Here is an 11,216-nt window from a genome sequence, read left to right on the forward strand (position 1 = left end):
AGAAGGTATACCCAACAGTTTCTTTAGGGTATCCTATGAAGACGCATTTTTCCGACTTGGGTTCGAGCTTTTCAGGTTGAAGTTTCTTGACATAAGCATCGCATCCCCAAACTTTTAGAAACGACAGCTTAGGTTTCTTCCGAAACCATAATTCATACGGTGTCGTCTCAACGGATTTCGACGGAGCCCTATTTAAAGTGAATGCGGCAGTCTCTAAAGCATAGCCCCAAAAAGATAGCGGTAAATCGGTAAGAGACATCATAGACCGCACCATGTCTAATAAAGTGCGATTACGACGTTCGGACACACCATTACGCTGAGGTGTTCCAGGCGGCGTGAGTTGTGAAACTATTCCACATTTTCTTAAGTGTGTGCCAAATTCGTGACTCAAGTATTCTCCTCCACGATCTGATCGTAGAAACTTGATCTTCCTGTCACGTTGATTCTCAACCTCACTCTGAAATTCCTTGAACTTTTCAAAGGTTTCAGACTTGTGTTTCATTAAGTAGATATACCCATATCTACTCAAGTCATCAGTGAGGGTGAGAACATAACGATAGCCACCGCGAGCCTCAATACTCATTGGACCGCACACATCAGTATGTATGATTTCCAATAAGTTGGTTGCTCGCTCCATTGTTCCTGAGAACGGAGTCTTGGTCATTTTACCCATGAGGCATGGTTCGCACGTGTCAAATGATTCATAATCAAGACACTCTAAAAGTCCATCAGCATGGAGCTTCTTCATGCGTTTGACACCTATGTGACCAAGGCGGCAGTGCCACAAATATGTGAGACTATCATTATCAACCTTACATCTTTTGGTACTCACACTATGAATATGTGTAGCGTTACGCTCGAGATTCATTAAGAATAAACCATTCACCATAGGAGCATGACCATAAAACATATCTCTCATATAAATAGAACAACCATTATTCTCGGATTTAAATGAGTAGCCATCTCGAATTAAACGAGATCCCGATACAATGTTCATGCTCAAAGCTGGCACTAAATAACAATTATTAAGGTTTAAAACTAATCCCGAAGGCAAATATAGAGGTAGCGTGCCGACGGCGATCACATTGACCTTGGAACCATTCCCGACGCGCATCGTCACCTCGTCCTTTGCCAGTCTCCGCTTATTTCGCAGCCCCTGCTTTGAGTTACAAATGTGAGCAACTGCACCGGTATCAAATACCCAGGAGCTACTACGGGTACTAGTAAGGTACACATCAATTACATGTATATCATATATACCTTTTGTTTTGCCAGCCTTCTTGTCTGCTAAGTATTTGGGGCAGTTCCGCTTCCAGTGACCACTTCCCTTGCAATAAAAGCACTCAGTCTCGGGCTTGGGTCCATTCTTTGGCTTCTTCCCAGCAGCTTGCTTGCCGGGCGCGGCAACTCCCTTGCCGTCCTTCTTGAAGTTCTTTTTACCCTTGCCCTTCTTGAACTTAGTGGTTTTATTGACCATCAATACTTGATGTTCCTTCTTGACTTCTACCTCTGCTGATTTCAGCATTGCAAATACCTCAGGAATGGTCTTTTCCATCCCCTGCATATTGAAGTTCATCACAAAGCTCTTGTAGCTTGGTGGAAGCGACTGGAGGATTCTGTCAATGACCGCATCATCCGGGAGATTAACTCCCAGCTGAGTCAAGCGGTTATGTAACCCAGACATAGTGAGTATGTGCTCACTGACAGAACTATTTTCCTCTATCTTACAGCTAAAGAATTTGTCGGAGACTTCATATCTCTCGACCCGGGCATGAGCTTGAAAAACCATTTTCAGCTCTTCGAACATCTCATATGCTCCATGTCTCTCAAAACGCTTTTGGAGCCCCGGCTCTAAACTGTAAAGCATGCCGCACTGAATGAGGGAGTAGTCATCAGCACGTGTCTGCCAAGCGTTCATAACGTCTTGGTTCTGTGGGACAGGCGGGTCACCTAGCGGTGCTTGTAGGACATAATCTTTCTTGGCAGCTATGAGGATGATCCTCAGGTTCCAGACCCAGTCCGTATAGTTGCTGCCATCGTCTTTCAGCTTGGTTTTCTCTAGGAGCGCGTTGAAGTTGAGGACTACGTTGGCCATTTGATCTACAAGACATATTGTAAATATTTTAGACTAAGTTCATGATAATTAAGTTCATCTAATCAAATTATTCAATGAACTCCCACTTAGATAGACATCCCTCTTCTAGTCATCTAAGTATAACATGATCCGAGTCAACTAGGTCGTGTCCGATCATCACGTGAGACGGACTAGTCAACGCCGGTGAACATCTTCATGTTGATCGTATCTTCTATACGACTCATGCTCGACCTTTCGGTCTTCTGTGTTCCGAGGCCATGTCTGTACATGCTAGACTCGTCAAGTCAACCTAAGTGTTTGCATGTGTAAATCTGTCTTACACCCGTTGTATGTGAACGTTTGGATCAAACACCCGATCATCACGTGGTGCATTGAAACAACGAACTGTCGCAACAGTGCACAGTTAGGGGGAACACTTCTTGAAATTATTATGAGGGATCATCTTATTTACTACCGTCGTTCTAAGTAAACAAGATGCAAAACATGATAAACATCACATGCAATCAAATAATAAACGTGACATGATATGGCCAATATCACATAGCTCCTTTGATCTCCATCTTGGGGCTCCATGATCATCTTGTCACCGGCTTGACACCATGATCTCCATCATCATGATCTCCATCATCGTGTCTCCATGAAGTTGCTCGCCAACTATTACTTCTACTACTATGGCTAACGCGTTTAGCAATAAAGTAAAGTAATTTACATGGCGTTTCTCAATGACACGCAGGTCATACAAAAATAAAGACAACTCCTATGGCTCCTGCCGGTTGTCATACTCATCGACATGCAAGTCGTGATTCCTATTACAATAGCATGAACAACTCATACATCATATATAGATCATTCATCATTCATCACAACTTTGGCCATATCATATCACAAAGCACTTGCTGCAAAAACAAGTTAGACGTCCTCTAATTGTTGTTGCAAGTTTTACGTGGCTGAATTAGGGTTCTAACGTTTTCTTACCTACGTGAAAGCCACAACGTGATTTGTCAACTTCTATTTACCCTTCATAAGGACCCTTTTCATCGAATCCGCTCCAACTAAAGTAGGAGAGACAGACACCCGCCAGCCACCTTATGCAACTAGTGCATGTTAGTCGGTGGAACCGGTCTCACATAAGCATACGTGTAAGGTTGGTCCGGGCCGCTTCATCCCACAATACCGTTGAAGCAAGATAAGACTAGTAGCGGCAAGAAAGTTGACAACATCTACGCCCACAACAAATTGTGTTCTACTCGCGCAAGAAGAACTACGCATAGACCTAGCTCATGATGCCACTGTTGGGGAACGTTGCAGAAAACAAAAAATTTCCTATGGCTTCACCAAGATCCATCTATGAGTTCATCTAGCAACGAGTGATCGGATGCATCTACATACCTTTGTAGATCGCGAGCGGAAGCGTTCAAAGAACGGGGATGAGGTAGTCGAACACGACGTGATCCAAATCACCGGAGATCCTAGCACCGAATGGATGGTACCTCCGCGTTCAACACACGTACGGTCAGCGTAACGTCTCCTTCTTCTTGATCCAGCAAGGGGGAAGGAGAAGTTGATGAAGATCCAACAGCACAACGGCGTGGTGGTGGATGCAGGGCGTCACAGTAGCAGGGCTTCGCCTATACTACGAGAGAGAGATGTAACAGGGGAGAGGGAGGCGCCAAAAGGCTGAGGTATGATGTCCTCCATCTCCTCCACTATATATAGGGGTGTCTAAGGGGGGAGCCGGCCCTAGGAGATCCAATCTCCTAGGGGGGCGGCGGCCAAGGGGTGGGGGCTTGCCCCCCAAGCAAGGGGGCGCCCCCCTTTAGGGTTTCCCCAAAACCCTAGGCGCATGGGCCCTTTTGGGGCTGGTGCCCTTGGCCCATATAGGCCAAGGCGCACCCCTTACAGCCCATGTGGCCCCCGGGGCAGGTGGCCCCACCCGGTGGACCCCCAGGACCCTTCCGGTGGTCCCGGTACAATACCGGTGACCCCGAAACTTGTCCCGATGGCCGAAATAGCACTTCCTATATATAATTCTTTACCTCCGGACCATTCCGGAACTCCTCATGACGTCCGGGATCTCATCCGGGACTCCGAACAACATTCGGGTTACTGCATATACATATCTTCACAACCCTAGCGTCACCGAACCTTAAGTGTGTAGACCCTACGGGTTCGGGAGACAGGCAGACATGACCGAGACGACTCTCCGGTCAATAACCAACGGCGGGATCTGCATACCCATGTTGGCTCCCACATGCTCCACGATGATCTCATTGGATGAACCACGATGTCAAGGATTCAAGCAACCCCGTATGCAATTCCCTTTGTCAATCGATATGTTACTTGCCCGAGATTCGATCGTCGGTATCCCAATACCTCGTTCAATCTCGTTACCGGCAAGTCACTTTACTCGTACCATAATGCATGATCCCGTGACCAGACACTTGGTTACTTTGAGCTCATTATGATGATGCATTACTGAGTGGGCCCAGTGATACCTCTCCGTCATACGGAGTGACAAATCCCAGTCTTGATCCGTGTCAACCCAACAGATACTTTCTGAGATACCCGTAGTCTACCTTTATAGTCACCCAGTTACGTTGTGACGTTTGGTATACCCAAAGCACTCCTACGGTATCTGGGAGTTACATGATCTCATGGTCTAAGGAAAAGATACTTGACATTGGAAAAACTCTAGCAAACGAACTATACGATCTTTATGCTATGTTTAGGATTGGGTCTTGTCCATCACATCATTCTCCTAATGATGTGATCTCGTTATCAATGACATCCAATGTCCATAGTCAGGAAACCATGACTATCTGTTGATCAACGAGCTAGTCAACTAGAGGCTTACTAGGGACATGTTGGTGTTTGTTATTCACACATGTATTACGATTTCCGGATAACACAATTATAGCATGAATAAAGACAATTATCATGAACAAGGAAATATAATAATAATGCTTTTATTATTGCCTCTAGGGCATATTTCCAACATAAGGATATCGGGCAACTTCGCACCAGGGGCTCCCCCAATTTGGAGCTTCGTTGGCCGTTAGATCCTGGTGAAATTGTTCTTCAGTCATCTCGTTCGTTCGATTTTCATTGATCGTTTTCATTGTGTGGTTGTTTTTCCTCGATCAATGATAGATGGGCTCGTGCCATGTGCACGTTGGCTGGGTGAAGCATTCAGTGTTGGGGAACGCAGTAATTTCAAAAAAAATCCTACGCACACGCAAGATCATGGTGATGCATAGCAACGAGTGGGGAGAGTGTTGTCCATGTACCCTCGTAGACTGAAAGCGGAAGCGTTAGCACAACGCGGTTGATGTAGTCGTACGTCTTCACGATCCGACCGATCAAGTACCGAACGTACGGCACCTCCGAGTTCAGCACACGTTCTACCCGATGACGTCCCTCGAACTCCGATCCAGCCGAGTGTTGAGGGAGAGTTTCGTCAGCACGACGGCGTGGTGACGATGTTGATGTTCTACCGATGCAGGGCTTCGCCTAAGCACCGCTCCAGTATTATCGAGGTGGACTATGGTGGAGGGGGGCACCGCACACGGCTAAGAGATCAATGATCAATTATTGTATCTATGGGGTGCCCCCTGCCCCCGTATATAAAGGAGCAAGGGGGTGCGGCCAGCCATAGGAGGAGGCGCGCCGGAGGACCCCTCCTTTTTCCTAGTTGGATTAGGACTTGGGGGGAAGGAGGAGAGAGGGGAAAGGAAAGGGGGGCGTCCCCCCCCCTCCTTGTCCAATTCGGACTTGAGGGGGAGGGGCGCGCGGCTGCCCCTTGGCCGCCTCTCCTCTTCCTCCACTTGGGCCCATAAGGCCCAATAGCCTCCGGGGGGTTCTGGTAACCCCTCCGGTACTCCGGTAAAATCACTATTTCACCCGGAACACTTCCGATATCCAAACATAGGCTTCCAATATATCAATCTTCATGTCTCGACCATTTTAAGACTCCTCATCATGTCCGTGATCACATCCGGGACTCCGAACAACCTTCGATACATCAAAACACATAAACTCATAATAAAACTGTCATCGCAACGTTAAGCGTGCGGACCCTACGGGTTCGAGAACTATGTAGACATGACCGAGACACGTCTCCAGTCAATAAATAATAGCGGAACCTGGATGCTCATATTGGCTCCTACATATTCTATGAAGATCTTTATCGGTCAGACCGCATAACAACATACGTTGTTCCCTTTGTCATCGGTATGCTACTTGGCCGAGATTCGATCGTCGGTATCTCAATACCTAGTTCAATCTCGTTACCGGCAAGTCTCTTTACTCGTTCCGTAATACATCATCCCGCAACTAACTCATTAGTTGCAATGCTTGCAAGGCTTAAGTGATGTGCATTATCGAGAGGGCCCAGAGATACCTCTCCGACAATCGGAGTGACAAATCTTAATCTCGAAATACGCCAACCCAACAAGTACTTTCGGAGACACCTGTAGAGCACCTTTATAATCACCCAGTTACGTTGTGACGTTTGGTAGCACACAAAGTGTTCCTCCGATAAACGGGAGTTGCATAATCTCATAGTCATAGGAACATGTATAAGTCATGAAGAAAGCAATAGCAACATACTAAACGATCGTGTGCTAAGCTAACGGAATGGGTCATGTCAATCACATCATTCTCCCAATGATGTGATCCCGTTAATGAAATGACAACTCATGTCTATGGTTAGGAAACATAACCATCTTCGATTAACGAGCTAGTCAAGTAGAGGCATACTAATGACACTTTGTTTGTCTATATATTCACACATGTATTATGTTTCCGGTTAATACAATTTTAGCATGAATAATAAACATTTATCATGATATAAGGAAATAAATAATAACTTTATTATTGCCTCTAGAGCATATTTCCTTCAGTCTTCCACTTGCACTAGAGTCAATAATCTAGATTACACAGTAATGATTCTAACACCCATGGAGCTTTGGTGCTGATCATGTTTTGCTTGTGGAAGAGGCTTAGTCAAGGGGTATGCAACATTCAGATCCGTATGTATCTTGCAAATTTCTATATCTCCCACCTGGACTAGATCCCGGATGAAATTGAAGCGTCTCTTGATGTCACTACACCACAACACGAACGCAAGGGCATGTAAACTGCCGGGAGAACACACTTAACAGGGCAGGTAAACTGCCGGGAGTCAATTTCTCCCGGCAGATAGAACTGCCACGAGAACGGCTGCCGGGAATAACTTCTCCCGGCAGATAAATTTTCCCGGCAGTTTATCTGCCCCGAACAATATACATACCGGCAGTTCCATTGCCAGCACACACAAGTTTACCCGGCTGATAATCTGCCATCACGTTTTATTTCACCAATAGTCTAGGCTATTCTGGGCAACATGTCCCCAGTTTAATGATGTTCAGGCCTGGTGCAAAATTTCACTCGAGATTCAATAGCACACCCCAAACACTTTCATACTAAAATTTCAACATTTCAACATACATTTGTTCAGTAGCATCCAACCACATCAATTAACATAATTTACAACTAAGTTACACCAACTGTTTGAGCTTGACTCATGGCTACAACCATGTCCAATAAGACAATGGCATTATCACATTTTCTGCTCAGCCGTTTGTTGGATGACATTAGTACATTACCATATTCATGGGATGTCTTTTGAATACCATTCTCAGCACTATCCTGTGAATCTGCATTACTCCAAGAGGGCCACATGTCTCCAGCAGAAGAGTCACCAAACTTGCAATGCTCTGAAGATCAGACTAACCTCGCCTCACTTGATTGTGTTGTTACTATGAAGATCTTCTAGTGGTGATGCCAACCTGAACAGACAAGATGGTACAACTGCTATAAGGTAATAACTTTGTTAAATGATCTATACTGCAGCACAAAAAAATGGACATAATATCACATAGAAAATACATACTGGCATAATAATCATTTGGCAGGCAAAGAAGCAAATCATAGTGATGTTTTCAAAGCAAGTAGCATACAGCTACATATGGTAGTTGCCATGTATTTCTACTGCATGTTTTCAAACTTCCCCTGTGTATCTATAGCAATATTATTGCTGCTGAGTATGAATTCACAAACATTGATACCTTCCAGTACAGTTCAAGATATGTATAAACATGACATAAATAACCATTGTTTCATATTCATACTCGAAATGATCAAGTAAGCAAGAGTAGTTTCATTTTGACATATTGAGTTTTGCTATGCTAACAACTTGAATGTTTAGTCATGAGTCGCGACACTCAGAAGTTGAACTTCACAAATTCGTGTAAAATACTAGAATGTTTAGATCCTTAGCGGCAGCTATATGGTTGAGGTCAGCACAACCACCAAGGTATGTACACCGAGCCATTCAGCCGCCAACCACCTTAGCTAACCTCACTTCCTCTTCTGCCTTCTTGTTTCTCCTCTCATAATCTCATCTCCTCTGATCCTCTCCTCCAGATGGCTCCTCTGGTCCTCTTAATGCATTAAGTGAGATTGCAATGGATCAAGCTGTATTAGCATAAAACAAGCTGAAAAATGTGTGCCCGTATTGGCGCTTTTATTAAAATGACAAATTTACGTATCTGTATCGGCCTGATACTGAAACATGTATCCATGTCAGTTCAATATATACTGCTAAGCTTTTGTAAATAATTGTTCATGTCTCTCCTCCTTTGGATCATAAAAATAGAAGCATGATATGTCTAAACATAGATCTTAGCATGACACAAGAATCCTTGAATGTCCTTCCGCATATACATCTATGTCTCCTACATATTCTCTTCGTAAGCGTTCTAATTGTTAGAGGAGTCATAGAGTTTTTAAGCCTCCAAATTAGCATGAGTGAGCATTTGACTGAGTAAACTTCTCCTTTTAGTTGAAAGAATGCAATATTGTAAATATAATTTCTTTAGTCTACTACTCAGCTAGACTTGGTCAATCTTAACTCGACAGAATGCAGCAGCCCATACCCAAATTTGCGCAACAACCAGTTAATGAACAACCTATATACATATAAAATTAAAAAATGGATACCATACGTAAATGATACAAGCTACAAATCTATATCGAACACATCAGAGATATATTAGTCGTGTTTGGTTGTAGAAGAATTTTTTATCCTGGAAATAACACTTATAGTGCAAACTGCAAAAGCATACAAATATTATTTTGTATTCTAGAGTATGAAAGTTTAAGCAAGGATTATGGCACCTATGTGAACTTACATCGCTCTAGGAAAGTATTTCAACAAACTAAGTGGTGTTAGTGTTACAGAAACAAACTCTCTGTCTCTCCCTCTCACTGACAATTTAAATAAAAGAATTGAATATTTACACTCAATTCAATGGCATTGCAGTCCCACTCCATTGTCTGAATGAGAGCATGGTTCATCTAGCAATATTGAATATTTACATTCTGACTGAATATAAACCATAGTGCTGCTTTCAAAGCAAGTAGCTTTTACTAGCATGTTTTCAGACTTTCAGTGTGTATATATCTATAGCAAGATTACTACAGCTGATTATAAACTCACAAATGTTGTTCCTTCCAGTACATTCAGGCTGTATAGAAAATGGTAAATAGTAAACGGCAGGTCAGCCAATTTTTACACATGAGGTGCTTCCTTTTTGAAACAGCCCCCAGTTAAGAGGAAAAAAGTATAAGCATCTAGAACAAAATTATGCAAAGAGAGAAGCCTCCACGCATGTATATGTGGCTCCCAAGTCCCACCATCAATCCATAAAAAGGATTTTCTGAAAGAAAATAGAGCTGGCATAACTAAGGTAAAGGTCACTTGTGTTCCTCTCAAATAAATCACTTGTATTAGCATGGCATGTAGCAGGACTCTTGCGTGGAGAGGTCTCGGGGCTGTTCGCTAGGTTGTATAGGCGGGGCGGGTAGTTCGTGAGTAATCCGTGTGGTGAACCTTGGGCCTAAGGCCGTGGATGTAAAAACGTGGATGGGGCTCTCCACCTCTTTCTTCTATTAACAATTTAACATATGATACACATGCTTGTGCGTATTCTAGAGAAAAAAAATCACTTGTATTAGCCAATGTGATGACTCAGTGTCTCCAATCGTGCAGTTTCTAATTGAAGTGTTGAAAATCAGATTATACGTGTGAAGAGAAATGTTACCACTCACGCGAAATTTTGTGAGCAAGGTTCTGTTTCTTTGTTCATTTGCAAGATTGTAGTTTACTTCTTTTTCCCAAGAGTGCTCTTTCCATGTTCTTTCTTAGGGCAGAGGATTCCTTCTACTTTCAAGGGGTGCAGCCTCATTCTACTTCCTTCTTGCCCAGTTGCCCTGCAGAGGCAAAACAGAAAATCATACATATAATGTTAGATTATGAATGTTTGCTAAGAAACAATGTGGCCAAAGGTAGGCACAAAAAAGAAAAGTGTCAGCTCTCCAGGCTCGCGAACAGACAAAAGTTCAGTGGCCATGGTCGCTGACTATCTGGGGTAGCAGTAACAAAAAATCGACCCAACAAGTTAGGGGAACTCACTCATACCAAAAAGTCTAACAGCCTCGTCCCCTCCGAGCAGCCAACAAAATTGTAAGAAACCAAAAACATCTGGAGCAAGGCTACAGGAAAGAGGATACACGTGTAGTGTGCTCGGTGTAAGCTTCCCAATAGAGCAGAAAAATAGAGGTGCGCACCTTTGGTAAGGAAATGCACACCTGTATCGAGTCCACCGTGACGGATCTGACATCTGAGCAGCGTGGTGTGCCAGCATAGTGAGGAGCACGCACCGCTCCTGCCGTCGGAGTGGAGGATGCCGTGATGGGGATCTGTGCGCGCCACAGCCTGGTGGTGGGACGACGACCCTGAGACGACAGAGGAGGCAAGAAGCACGGCTTCCTCTAGTGCTTGTGGTCGCCACGCTCGCAGCACGATGAAGGGGGCTCCCTTCCCTCCTGGGGTCTGGTGCTGGAGAGGGAGGCGGCGTCGACCTCGCCGCACCGGGCGCCATCGACGCCGGTGGGGGTCGCCTAGGTCGGCGGAGGAGGGGGGCGGCGGACGGGGGCGGCGGAGGAGGCTATGTGGATTGTGGACGAGGGTTCGATTTGGGGAAGATCTGGTTGGGTCGACGATTATAATTGTTTTTTT

General features: G+C 44.5%; 1 protein-coding gene across 8 annotated transcripts; it reads right to left on the bottom strand.

Moving 5' to 3' along the window:
* Positions 1-7,528: 7,528 nt before the first annotated feature.
* Positions 7,529-11,216, bottom strand: LOC125538428. Of its 8 annotated transcripts, none has more exons than XR_007296342.1 (4): positions 10,787-11,204; positions 10,611-10,690; positions 10,247-10,408; positions 7,529-7,923 (listed from the first exon to the last, which is right to left on the bottom strand). XR_007296342.1 is itself a non-coding variant. In XM_048701682.1 (3 exons), the coding sequence occupies exons 1-3, from the start codon at positions 11,077-11,079 to the stop codon at positions 10,380-10,382; spliced, it is 402 nt and encodes a 133-aa protein (XP_048557639.1). In that variant the 5' UTR covers positions 11,080-11,205; the 3' UTR covers positions 7,529-10,379. The 8 variants fall into 8 exon arrangements, 2 of the variants coding, with proteins under 2 accessions (XP_048557639.1, XP_048557640.1); XR_007296343.1 differs by having other exon boundaries at positions 10,617-10,690; positions 10,787-11,203; XR_007296347.1 differs by lacking the exon at positions 10,611-10,690 and having other exon boundaries at positions 10,787-11,200.

Source organism: Triticum urartu, chromosome 2, assembly GCF_003073215.2.
Source record: "Triticum urartu cultivar G1812 chromosome 2, Tu2.1, whole genome shotgun sequence".
Classification (NCBI taxonomy): Eukaryota; Viridiplantae; Streptophyta; class Magnoliopsida; order Poales; family Poaceae; genus Triticum; species Triticum urartu.

Bases quoted from the DNA above. Each gene is read 5' to 3' on its own strand.
- LOC125538428 (XM_048701682.1), bottom strand. From the start codon at position 11,079: ATGGCGCCCGGTGCGGCGAGGTCGACGCCGCCTCCCTCTCCAGCACCA. The intron at 10,691-10,786 runs GTGTGCATTTCC...TCTTTCCTGTAG, and splicing joins TCACGGTGGACTCGATACAG to CCTTGCTCCAGATGTTTTTG. The intron at 10,409-10,610 runs GTGAGTTCCCCT...TTGCCTCTGCAG, and splicing joins TGTTAGACTTTTTGGTATGA to GGCAACTGGGCAAGAAGGAA.